The sequence below is a fragment of the Drosophila ananassae genome (assembly GCF_017639315.1).
Source record: "Drosophila ananassae strain 14024-0371.13 chromosome 4 unlocalized genomic scaffold, ASM1763931v2 tig00000071, whole genome shotgun sequence".
NCBI classification, from domain to species: domain Eukaryota; kingdom Metazoa; phylum Arthropoda; class Insecta; order Diptera; family Drosophilidae; genus Drosophila; species Drosophila ananassae.
Window position 1 is genome coordinate 2511623 of NW_025319041.1, and position 13609 is coordinate 2525231.

At 35.1% G+C, this 13609-nt stretch overlaps 1 protein-coding gene across 4 annotated transcripts; it reads right to left on the reverse strand.

Moving 5' to 3' along the window:
• Nucleotides 1-1419: 1419 nt before the first annotated feature.
• Nucleotides 1420-11646, reverse strand: LOC6503317 (homeobox protein onecut). Of its 4 annotated transcripts, none has more exons than XR_004310358.2 (6): nt 11484-11646; nt 11095-11293; nt 7344-9954; nt 7102-7271; nt 6260-7045; nt 1420-2047 (listed from the first exon to the last, which is right to left on the reverse strand). XR_004310358.2 is itself a non-coding variant. In XM_044717804.1 (4 exons), exons 2-4 carry the CDS (start codon nt 9907-9909, stop codon nt 6629-6631), a joined length of 3153 nt encoding a protein of 1050 aa, XP_044573739.1. In that variant the 5' UTR covers nt 9910-9954; nt 11095-11646; the 3' UTR covers nt 6032-6628. The 4 variants fall into 4 exon arrangements, 1 of the variants encoding a protein (XP_044573739.1); XR_004310357.2 differs by having other exon boundaries at nt 11406-11646; XR_006507904.1 differs by having other exon boundaries at nt 1420-2220; nt 11095-11646.
• Nucleotides 11647-13609: the final 1963 nt, after the last annotated feature.

The following is a 13609-nucleotide window of genomic DNA, read 5'->3' on the forward strand; positions in this document are numbered from 1 at the left end:
CCGGAGTCATAGTCAAAACCTTTTGAAATCCTCACTAATGTCATCCTAAATTTAAACGTGCGAGATAAGAGTTAAGGTCTTGCTACGGATGGCTGGCCTCGGGTATATGTAGATTGTGTTTCGGTTAAATTAACCTCTGGTGGTCCTTCTGACGGGTGCAACACTCTGTGGCGATTACGTATAGAATGGGTCCTACTGGCGGTCCTTCTGACGGGAGCAACATTCTACCACTAACCATACAACATATAGACTTCTCATTTCATACAACGAAAATGGACGCAAAAATTTCTTGCGACAGGCCCCCGGAGGCCCCAGAGAGAATCTTACTCTCATTCTTACGCTCATTTTTACGCTCATAATCTCATTTAACTTTTTTGGTTGATAAGTCGCAGAGAGGCGCATCATCAAGAAGGTTCTTCCGCGGTTAAACCGATCTTTATATGTATGCGTGCTCACACATTCACACACACGTTTTCATGTGTGTGCGTTCGACTTCGTTTTGAAGCCAGCAAAAATTTTTGATTTTTGTAACTTTTCAGGCATGCTGATGCGTAAAGATGATGATGCGCCTCTCTGCGACTTATCAACCAAAAAAGTTAAATGAGATTATGAGCGTAAAAATGAGCGTAAGAATGAGAGTAAGATTCTCTCTGGGGCCTCCGGGGGCCTGTCGCAAGAAATTTTTGCGTCCATTTTCGTTGTATGAAATGAGAAGTCTATATGTTGTATGGTTAGTGATTCTACCACGAGAAGATAGTGAACATCAAACCGTCTAACTCTGTATTTGTAACTGTGTTGAAATTCCTTGTTTATTGGCGCCTGCACTGCACAGTGCACTGGTATCTTCTGATGCCACTTAGAAGTGTTATTTTCGTGCATGTAGAATTAAACCTATATTAAACCTACTAATGCATGATAGTTTTCAACTTCTGTGATTTCGAATGTCTTTGATTTAATAGCAGTAAAGATGAAGGTTGGAGATAGGCCCATGTTTTGGGCAGATCACCCTCTTCATATGCTCGTATAGCTAGTTAAGCAGAAGAAAATTATTTAGTAATGGTAATAGAGTACCAGGCAAAACGGCAGAATAATAATAACCGTTTAATAACCGAATAATAGCCATAGCCTCCGCTCCAAACATGGAATAGCAGGAGGGGAGCCCTCCTCTTCCTCTATAATACCCTCTGAAAAGGTATAAAAATTAGGCAACGCTCACTCGGCTTCAAAAATCTGAATGGAATAGGTGGCAGCACGTACGACATCGGAATACCAAGTATACAGTCACTTGGGAGTGGAATCATTTAGCTAAACATTTGTTGGCTTTGTCAAAGCTATGAAATTTAAAAATTTAGGATCGGAAACCATTTCTGTATTACCTATATAGATGTAATGAGAACAAAATTAAAAACACAATTTCAATACATACTAAATTTTATTGAGTTTTTAAGTACATATAAGGCGATCGATAGATACATTGCTACTTACATACATAGTTACCTTTTCCTTTAATTTAATATTGCCATTTTTGTTTACACACTTGCGGAAAGAATGTTTTTAATATTTGGCCATCTTTCCCTATATTTTACTTATGTTGAAAAATTTAATTTATTTTAAATTGACTAGCTTACATTTACAGACGTATTTTTCATAAATAGCATAAAAGCATAGAATATATAAACCAATTGAGTATTTAAATATATATATATAATCTTTGGTGATAATAAATTAGCTGAATTGAATATTTAATTCATTTTATTTTACATACATTTTTTTAGTATTATTATTTTTAACTATGAATATTTTAGCTTGTTTAAAGCTTAAACATTTAAGCTTCAGATATTTGCTTCCGCTTTTCTTGAAAATGTGATTATTTATGATAATAAATTTGACTAGATTTTTTATACATTTTCTAAATCCATTTACATTAGCTTCTTCATTCATAAGCTTTGTTACCGAATTTATCTACATACATACAACACGAATGGTATATCAATCCAATCTCAATGATTAATTTAATAAAAAAATGTTTTTAACTCTAGATCTTAACCTGAAACGACAGTTAAATGATTATATATATTTGTGAACAAATTGTAGCAATATTTATTAAGTTAAAGAATAATAAAGAAAACAGAGAAAGTTTGTTAACTTTATGATACCCGATACTGATAATTTATTATTTCCAATTTCTTATCCAGTGCAATGAAGTAAAAATCTCCGACCCTATGAGGGATGTATATTATATATTAGGGCGGGTTAATTTTTTTTGTTATAAGCGATGATCAAAATCGTTATCTACAAATTCAAAGAATAATTGGGGTCTGAGGTGAGTTCTTTGCCCCCCACCGAAAAGGGTAAAGTTTTCATTCAGTAGTATTTATTTAGTAGTATTGTACACAATATACAAAATATAATTTATTTATTTTCCCGGGTTCCCTTTTCCGTATAAAAGTTATTTTTTATTTTAAGAAATATTTTAAGTAAAAGCGAAATCGAAATCTTAAAGGAACTAACAGAACTTGGTTACAAACAAAAAACGATACAAAAAATTCAAAACACTCTATTTGCTCTTGAATTAAAACAACAACAGAGAAAAAATAAACAAATACGCCTTTTAGACTGAAGTCGTTTTTAAACCCCGGTCGCCTTGTGCACTAACAACAACAACAACTATAAAGGATGATTGGGGACTAAGTCGAGTTTCCCGGCTATATGATCTTTTACATCCAAACTTTAAAGTTAATTTACGTTTCCAGTTAAGTAGCAGTATAGATATTAGACATATTTGAGAATGTCGCGTTTACATCAATTAAAAAAAAAGTTTGAAAAAGACCCATGCATTCATTCATTCTTCAATGCAATACCAGGGTTGTGTCATTTTCGATCGTTCAGTTATATGTCAGCTATAGCTTATGGTCCGCCGATCCTAACGACATTTGAAAAATCATGTTATTTGGCTACTACTTTGGTTGCCACTCAACTATCAATCACATCCATAAAGTATGGTCGATCTTGGTATTTATAAAAAGTAATAGTGTAACTCTCTCTTAGTGTACTAGTGTCTCTCTCAGTGGCGCACTGATAATGATTATTTTACAAAAATAATTGCGTTTCCTCACGCTTTTTCTAAAATGCAATGCAGGTGAAAAAGATGGAAAACGATCCCGAACCTCCCGCACACTCCAACCAACAAACTTCTGACTTTGAGAAAGCCCTCTTTTCCAGCCCTCCTGCTGAATCCCTGAAAAATAGACATCAATCGGTTCTGTCATTGCCACAGCAAGTAATAGTGCAACAAATAAGACTGCTAGCTTGCAAAAAAAAAAACGAATGCGAAGCCCAACATAAACCAAAGCCCAAACCAATTTATAAAATAGAAATTTTTAATGTACTTGTTAATAAAAGTGCAGAGTTACTTTATAAAGATAACTATTACGTTGTTCCGCTTACAACGATTACCGGTAAAAATTCCAAACAAAATGGGATATGCACTTCAGAATTTTCTCATAAAACCTAGATGGACTAATCAAGAAGTATTACACATACCACGCTCAAAAGCAGCAAAGGGTTGCAAGTGGAATTGGAACTATTTTTACGCTCGGTGAAATATCACAGGCCCTAACACGAAGAAATTTTCATGTACAAAAGATCTTCAATATAATAAATATCTTCAAAATTTTTTACAAGGACAAAAAATAGCAACCACTCTTTAAGATCGATCTAGAGCCAGAGTGTAAAAAATCAACATAAATATCAGAGTCAAAACCATTATCCCGGCACATCACTTAGCTTTGGTAAAAATACGAAAGACCTTCTAAAATCACCAAATTGTAGGTATTGGGGACCTTGATGTCACCAGAAAATTTTTTTTTTATACACATTTTGCTCCCAAACATTCAAGAAAAACTATTTTTAAAGAATTTCCCAAAATGAAACAAGTTTTCAAGTTTTTTCACAGAGAAATAACTTTCTTTAAAAATTTAAAAAAAAAATTGTGTATGTTTCTTACTAAAATTTGAGCAACATTTGTTCTACAATTCTTATACCCTTGCAGAGGGTATTAAAATTTGGTGAAACGTGTGCAACTCAGTAAAGGAGACATCTCCGACCCTAAAGAGTATATATATTCTTGATCAGGATCACCTCCTGAGTCGATATAAGCATGTCCGTCTTTCTGTCTGTTTCTAAGCAAGCTATTCTCTCAGTTTGAAACGTTGCACACATAATCCAGTTGGTCAGTCGCAACGGCCGGGATCGGTCGACTATATTCTATAGCTGCCAAATAACTGATTGATCGCAAATGACATAATCTTGGTACTTTTAAAGATTTTTGGGGCTGTTTCATTATTTTTATTAGAAAATTGATTTGATCCAATACGATCCGATGTATATATATTAATATAAGCTGCTACCTAACTGCAAGGACTCCACCCGAATTTAGTTTACCTTGATTTAATAAAATTGATTTAATAGTCAAATTCCTAAAAGGAATTATATACCTATATGTATCTGATAAAAGCTGAATCGTAGTAAGAGTTCATAAACTACTGCTCCACCCGAAGTTAGCTTTCCTTTCTATTTTAATTTATATTAACTAAATTGTTTATATTATATTAAAAAAAAATTGCAAATTTTGCAATAAACTAAATTTAAAAAATTAACTTTTTATTTTTTTTAATGTTTTCTGTTTCTTTACTTTAGAGTTAAAATTAATTAGAATTAGTTTAAATTGCTTTTTAGATTATGTTTTCTGAACCAATAAGCATCAAAATTTTTGAACATGAACTCAATTTTGCTCTCTTCACTGTTTATTCAACACAAAAACGAAATGAAAAATGAAACCAATAAAACTGCCTGCACAATAAAATAATATATACAAAACAATAATAAGACCAATATGGACGATGAAATAGAAATGTGGGGAACTGCAAGTAAAGCGGACGAAGGATTTTAAGGAATACTACAAATGCAGACTGGTACACGAAATATAAAAAATGACGACATTCATCGGAAACTTGGAATGAAATCTATCAACGCCATACTAAGGAGAAACAGCCTTAGACATATTACACAGGCCGACAATTTCCAACTTTTTTTTTCCTCCACACATAATTTTACCTGCTCCATAACCTTTCGGCTCCCCTTAACCAAAGTCCAGAAAAAACATAGTTTCTATCACCCACAGTTTCCGCGGTGCACCTAAGAGAAGAAATTGATCAAATTTCACCATATATTTAATTTTGTAGCCGTGTAGTGGCGATGACCATCATTGTTTCTAGTACATATCATTTTTAAAACGTATGTGTTCCAACTAAAAATAAAAAATTTTATATAGCAGTTACCATATCTTTGGAATACTCATCCAAAGTTGAAATCTCAGATTTTCTAAATTAATTTTTGGTTTTCTATGATTTTTCTCCAAACATTTTTCTATAACAGATTTTTATTTTCTTATTGAAATCAGTAGATCATACCATGTTTTAATTTTGGATTTAAGGGAAAACTCGACATAATTTTATTGAATTTAATATAGATGGTTCAACAATATTTTCGTCAATTAAATTGGAGTTTTTAATCTCATATTTTCAAAAAGTCATGGCTATCTAAAACTGTTCTATGTTCAAAACGTATCTATTACAGGTTCAGCTTATTTAGTAAAGCTTTAAAGAAATTGTAGATAGCCATGACTTTTTGAAAATATGAGATTAAAAATTAATAAATTCAATAAAATTATTTAGAGCTTTCCCTTAAATCCAAAATTAAAACATGGTATGATCTACTGATTTCAATAAGAAAATAAAAATTTTTGGAGAAAAATCATAGAAAACCAAAAATTAATTTAGAAAATCTGAGATTTCCACTTTGAATGAGTATTCCAAAGATATGGTAACTGCTATATAACATTTTTTATTTTTAGTTGGTACAAATACATTTTAAAAATGATATTTACTAAAAACAATGATGGTCATAGCCATTACACGGCCTACATAATTCAATATATGGTGAAATTTGATCAAATTCTTCTCTTAGGTGTACCGCGGAAACTGTGGGTGATAGAACCTATGCTTGTTCTGGACTTTGGTTCAGGGGAGCTTAAAGGTTATCGAGCAGTTGAAATTATGCATGGAGATTTTTAGCTGTTGGCCTGTGTTATCAGAATTTTTTACGAGACATATACCCCGTTGCTTCTGTAACTCTATGAGTACCGGGTATACAAAAATGTTTGGTGCTTGTCAAATTGTAAACTCTTTATGATGATTACCTTTAATTCGTCTATATAAATAGGTTTCATCATCTCATTAAAACAGATATGGGTGTCTTCTTCATTAACGTCATGGCGATAGTTGACTGGCCATAGAATATTGTCATTAGAATATTGGCCGTTTCCAGTCAAGAAAGCTGTAAATTTGTCATCTTTCTTTAAAGCTTTATCAATAACTGGCATCTTTACAATTAGCTGGTTGTCTGATTCCGTTGCTCTTCGTTTCACCCTTATTAAGTTCCTAATGAGTTTAGTGTGCGTACTTGATTGTGTACATATGATACTATTAGCGCGGATATAGCTTCGGTCAATCGATGGTTGTAAATTTTCTCTTTTAATGGTTAATAGACGTGTACCGGATTTATGCTGTCACAACATTTCACTTCGATGGTCAGTGCTGTCCCCATGGTTCTCTTCTAAATCAAAATCGTGGCTTTCCAATTCCAGCTCCATGTCAGCCTCCTCATTAAAGGTTTCAAGTGGCGACAATGCTGTTGGGTGAAGATGTGTATAGCTATCACGAGTTAAGCTATTGCTTATGGAGTGATTATTGCTAGAGGTCAAGCATTGTGTTTGACTAAGGCTGTGAATTCTGTCTTCATCCTGCCCATCCCTTTCTGGTTGATGGTTTTGAATTAAATGAGTTTGATTTTTTATATCATCATCACGCCATTTATCCATTGATCTTCTACGAGCATTCATAAAAAAATTGCCCACGGTAGTTGGCTCTAATCCTAGTTGCCGAGCTATAGTGACTTGCATTTCTTTCGACGGTCTTTTCGTCTCCTTAAAATAATATTATTTTAATATTGATCTATTAATAGTGCAAAGCTGCAACTTACTTTAAAAATGGCTTGTAAAGTTCGTCGCTGCAGATCTGTAAAGACTAAGCGTGGCTTTTTTGGCTGTGTTATTTGCTCGATTTGCGGCTCTTCCTTTCGCCGACAATTCACGCTGCTGATGGGGACATTACAGCCGGGGGCACTTGATGCAGAAGTTCCATCTAGAAGATCTGAAACATTTTTAAAAAATTCAGTTTTATATTTCTGTTTTAATTTTTAAATAGCTTTAAAAATACATTTACCGTTTGGAGAAATTGTAGAGGCAATATTGGAATCCATAACGGCCATAGTAGCTGTGGAGCCAGGGGATACTGCTGATGATCCAGAGATACAACCTAAAGACGTTCCAGCTACCAACTGCGCTCTTTGAGGAATTTGAGCGGCAGCCATTCGAAGAGCAGACATGCGCTGAAATTCCGGTTCCTGTAGCCATTTGTACATTCTTCGGAATGTTTCTCGGCCAGATTTTAGCTTAGACCATGGCTTTGGATTACGAAGTAGATCTGAGAGGGTACCTTGTGAGCGACATAACACACGTTGCGCAAAAATAGCTTGTGGTATACTATATCTCTTAAGCTCAGCAGAAATACGCTGTGCCAGTTCTTTCGTATTGATCTCTTCCACGTCACTGGAAACGGCAGATCGGCTAGACCCTCCGCAAGCTGTAGATACATGCTTGGGAGAACTAGAGGCATTCGCTTTTATTTGTGGTTGAGCTCCTTGAAATTCATGTAAGCGAGTTGAATTGGGTTGATGGGTGGCACTACTCAAGTTTGAAGATGTAATGCCATGTGGACTAGACTGATCTGCTGATGCATTGACTTCTTGACCCTTTGATAAAAAGTATTGTGGCTTCTGAGAAGACGATGATCGACGGCTGATTTTTTGTATTTCTACAGGAGGTGGTGGAGTTGGTGTTAAGGATACAACTACCGATAAACTTGACATAGAATTATTAATGTGGGGAAGATTCACAGCCGATGTAGGTGAATGCAATGGCATCGACAATACGGAGCCACCTGAGAGAGAGTGCGGACTCAGTGTAGGGCTATGTTGTAATCCAACTGTAGAGCTAGTGGAGGAGGTCGTTCCCAACACAAGCTCGTGGTCATGGTGGTTTCCGCTGAAAGGCGTTTCATAATGACTTACTAAAACATTTTCGCCAATAACTCTAGTTGGTGACAGGCAAACGACTGGTTTTGGTAATGTTACTGGCAGTAATTGAAGTCCATGGCATTGTTCGTGATTTAGTTTATGCCTATTTACATGACCATGCCCAAGAACCTGCTCATGTTCATGGCAGTGTCCCTGCAAATGTTGCGTTGAATTCTTCTTTTGGCCATTAACATTTAGTGGAAGTCCCGAGGCATTGTGAGCCTGCAAGTCACAGGAAACAACCATCTCAGGGAGGCCACTCGAAGGTGAAGTGGCATAAGTATGGTGCGATGGAGAAACCATAGAGGATAACTTTTCATAAGAAGAAAATGACGATTGAGCTTGATTTAATACACTCAGACCAAGTTGATTATTGCCTAAAGGAATGGAAAGAACAGGGACAGAACTGCAGTCATTATTGGCACACCTAGAGGTATTACCATTGCCACTAACGCATGCATTATCACCAGATAAATGGCTACTTTCCGTACCATTAGGTACTCCTCCACCTCTCCTATTATTGCCGTCTTCTTCTCTTCCAGAAATATGACCAGAATATGCGAATTTTTCAGACATTGTTGATATAGGAGGTAGGGGTTGGATTGGAGTTAACGTGGCATATGAAGTTGGACTAAACTCAGGTGGAGATAAACGATCATTGACCGAGGTAAGTGTTTGATACGAGCTATGGTCTAAGACAGGGCTGAGTAAGTGTGCACGTTCCCCCGCATCTCGATCATCATCATCTTCATCTTCCTCATCCGCATCCGCGTCGTCAACAACTTCTCTATGGCTTTCTTCATGTAAATCTTTTTCACTTTCTTGTGTCTGAACTATAACTGATAGAGTCTCGTCGTGGTCGCCATTTAGCGCCAAATCCAGCTCAGTTGATCTGTGTAGCTGCCCATGGTGTGTTTCGATATGAGGTTGATGCTGCGAGTGGAGTCTTTGCGGACCATGTGGGTGTTGTTCTAGAAGTTGTTGGTGGTGTTGATTAAGGGTAACCTCTTCGTCATCGCTTCCTCCTTCGTCAGAAGATAAGTCCTCCATTTCATTAACTTCAACCCCAAGTCTCATATGACCGCTAGGTGAATCTACTTCAATTCGATTGAACCTATTTGCCCGTTCATGCCTTCTGGAGTTAACTATATCAGGCTTGGACTCCTGCTTCATTTGAGGAAGTACAGCGTGTGATATAGTTTCCACAGTCAGCGAATCTAAGCTTATATCTGATGCGGCAAAATCTATTGGGCTGCTAACTATGGGAGCATTGCACTCCTGCTCATGACCTCCTGGTAGTAATCCCAAAGGCAATACCAACCGTTCTGAATTGTATCGCGAATCAGTCTGATAAGCTGCCTGTTCATTTTGTTGGCCCAAATCGACAATGACCATATCAACAGAATCCCGCCTAGAGGCGCACTCTGAGCCACATTTTCTATTGCCACTTGAAATATTCGTTGCAATAAAATTTTGCGTGGACATGGCATGTGAGTCTTTAAAGTTGGAATTTTCTTCAGGATGTATAAGCAGTTTAGACTGACACTGAGATTGCGATTCTGAATTATTTCCAACTGTGATATACTCATTGGCATTGTTAATCATTCGCTCGTCATATATTTGGCGGTTTATTATTTCATTTAGAGAGTCCATTCCTTACAAATATGAAGGACAACTTTATTGTGCATCAAAGAGTTTCTGAAAGGGAAAACTTTTATTAAATTTTACATTTTAAAATATAAAATTCTATTTTAAAATTTTTACATCTTTTGATGCAAACTTTTTTTAAAGATCCATTTCCGTATAAACATGTTAGTCTGCATGTTTGTCTATCAATTTATACGGAAATTTAGTGCAGCACTTTTAGGGATACTGACAATTGCATTCTTTTTTGTTCTTTGTGCATTCTTCTTTTGTTTTACAGTATATCAGTCGGAACTGACTATATCCTAAAGATGCCATTTAACTGATTGTTTGGAACTTTGGTTGGGACTTTCCACATGGGTGAGGGTTGGGACTTTGCCAAATGGATTATTTGGACTAATCTTATCTACAAAATTTTTTCGTTTTTTCCCACATTTTTATTAGAAAATTGATTCAATGGTGAAATTCTTATAAGGATCGGCGCACCATATCCGATCTGATATACATATATTTAATAATATAAGCTGCTACCTAACTGCAAGGGTATATCAACTTCGGCTCCGACTGAAGTTAGCTTTCCTTTCTTGTTAATGATATACTGTTCGGATTTATTTGAAAGTTCATTTTTTTACCGATAGAAATTTTTATAACGATAGGCCAATTATGCCAAAGCTTTACATTCGGAAATATCATTACTTTCGTGATATTGGGAATTAATCTTAGCTTGAAACTTTGGGAAGGAAGAAAAAGTTAAATCCAGATATTTACACATCAGTAACCAATATTTGCATACACCATAGCAAACAAACCGATATTCAACTGCAAGAGCGCTTTCATATTTAGCTTTCCTTCTTTTGAGAACATTTTACTTGTTACATAACTATACATATAGGAATGTATATATATATATATATATATACATACGTATGTATACATTTTATGTGTAATCATAATATTATTATATTCTTATTCACACACATATGTGTTTTTTCGTTTACAATATCTACATTAAATATATTGGTTTTGGCACTTTATTTTAGATATATTTTTTAATAAATTACATTATTTTCGTTTCTTCGGTGCAATGCATATCGTTGCCATCGACGCCGACTTTAAGGGTTGATTTTCTTGTCAAGACAATATGCATAAGCACAGATACACGAATATACCATATACAAGCATGTTAATACTCACATATAAAAACCAAAAACATGGTGTCAGGTTTGCTAGCACTTTGAAAATACATATATCGAATTTCCGTTTAAAGGGCATCCTTTTTTCAGGTATGCCGTTTTAAGGCATTTTTTAACTATTCACTGTTGTTCTGATCGCTTGTTATCTTACATCTTTTTAAAAGCAATATGCTACACAATTTGAGGAAAATATATCTTATCTAAATAGACAACAAAATAGAAATTTTCTAAATGATAACTTGACGACAGAACCTTGGCAGTTTCGACAGGACAAAGTCTCTTTTCCTTTAAAAATTTCTATTAAAAATTTACTTGAGAAATTTTCTACGCATGTACATGCGTGTATACTTATTCACACATGCACAACCATATGGGTAATTTTTCCGAAACCTTCTTTATTTGTCCACCGCAATATATTTAGTTTCAGCCGTACGCGAATTACACCTAATTCCAACTGAACGGAATCAAACCTAAAAAATTGGAATGGAAGTAAAACGAACAGCCGTAAAACACCACCTTATTGCTGGGGGTTGTGAAAAGCAGATACCAAACCGTACGCTCCACTACTCCACCCCTAAAGTCAGCGCCTGCGCAACTAAAACGGCCTCTAAGCTAAAAAAAATTTAGCTCAGTGTCTTCAGAAATTATACATTTTGAACTTTCCATTCGATATTCATATTTCCAATAAACACGAGTTTCTCGTTTATACGAGATACGTGATTTTGTTTATATATAATAATAATATAATTATTTATAAATAACAACAAAAACATAAAAATACATTGACAATACAATACGCGTATAATTTATGCAATAGGTTCACTATACCCTTGCAGAGGGTATTATAGGAGACACATAGAAGGAGACATCTCCCACCCTATAAAGTATATATATTCTTGATCAGGATCACCTCCTGAGTCGATATAAGCATGCCCGTCTGTCCGTCTGTCTCTCGGTCGCAAACTAGTCTCTCAGTTTTAAAGTTATCGAGTTAAAACTTTGCACACATCCTTCTTTTTCTTGCAGGTAGTACATAAGTCGGAACGGCCGGGATCGGTCGACTATATCCTATAGCTGCCATATAAATGATTGAACCGGAAATGTCATAACTTTGGTGTTGGGACTTGGTATAGATTCTATTTTGGACAAAACAATCTGATTTGCCAAATTTCATAAGGATCGGCCGACTATATGCGGTCCGCTATATATCTAATAATATAAGATGCGTGGCGCCACCTAGCGGACTGCGACTCAACTGCAAGGGTATATCAACTCCGCCCGAAGTTAGCTTTCCTGTCTTGTTTTTTTTTGGACCCTCAAGATTGGTACCTCAACCGACCCGTCCGACATTTCTTTCAGAAGTTATTCAAGAAATTCGATTTTTTCTTCTTCAAAATGAAGCCAGTGTGCGTCGGTTTGTCGGGTTGTCTGTTTGCACTATTTTTTTCTTGGCAATCCTGAAAAAATTGGAGATGTTTGTTACTATCATATGATCAACTATTGTTCTACAACTTTTTGAAATACCTTAAGCTTACGTCAAAAAATTAAAAAAACTTTGTTAATTAAAAAATTCATAACTTTATAATTAAGAAAGATATTAAAAAGAGATTTACACCGTTGAAAGGGTTTTTCAATATCTATTTTAAATATATATTTCATTTAAATATCTATATATAAATATCGTTTTAAATATCTATTTCATTTTCTTTGAGACCAAACGTCTATATAGTACGCAAAAAATACACTGAAAATAAATTATTTTTCAAAATTGCTCATTTAATCCTTAATATATTGCACGTGGAGATAGCGTTTGAGATGCCTCAACTTTTGATATATCGCTCATATCTGGCAAAATTCGTGAACTCAAGATATAGTCCAGTAAATGCAGCTACCAATTTTGTGCAGCCTCCTGTAAAGCTTGCATTTACTTATACATGTGTGTGTACATATTTGATTGGCAACTTTGCTTTTTAGAGTCTGCATATATTTGGTCAATACCATAAAAAAATATGGAGTAAATCTTTTCAGATTTTAGTTTATTTATTTAAAAATAAAAGCCAAATAAAAAAGGTCTTAAAAATTAAAACATTGACATTGGACTCAACTAGGACTCGAACCCAGGCCCTCCGTGTTAGGAACCACGACGCTCTCCAATCGGCTAACCTCGAATTTTGTTAGTTGATGGCAAATTTAGATGTAATTATGCTTTGTGTTTCAGTGTGTCATATCTTAATGAGAAGACTCGCAAATGCACAATTTTACGAGTAGAAAGCTTTCTATGCATATGCCCACACTGAACATATAATGCATATAAATAAAACACTGCTTTACTTAAATTACAGCCTCCACCGTTTTTGGGCCAAATCTTAATCCATTATTTGAAGGAACAAAAAAAACTTGGCAAAGCAACTCTGCCAATATTTTTATACCCTTGCAGAGGGTATTATAATTTTGGTCAAAAGTGTGCAACGCAGTGAAGGAGACATCTCCGACCCTATAAAGTATATATATTCTTG

Bases quoted from the DNA above. Each gene is read 5' to 3' on its own strand.
- LOC6503317 (XM_044717804.1), bottom strand. From the start codon at position 9,909: ATGGACTCTCTAAATGAAATAATAAACCGCCAAATATATGACGAGCGA. The intron at 7,272-7,343 runs GTAAATGTATTT...AAAATGTTTCAG, and splicing joins CTCTACAATTTCTCCAAACG to ATCTTCTAGATGGAACTTCT. The intron at 7,046-7,101 runs GTAAGTTGCAGC...TATTATTTTAAG, and splicing joins CTTTACAAGCCATTTTTAAA to GAGACGAAAAGACCGTCGAA.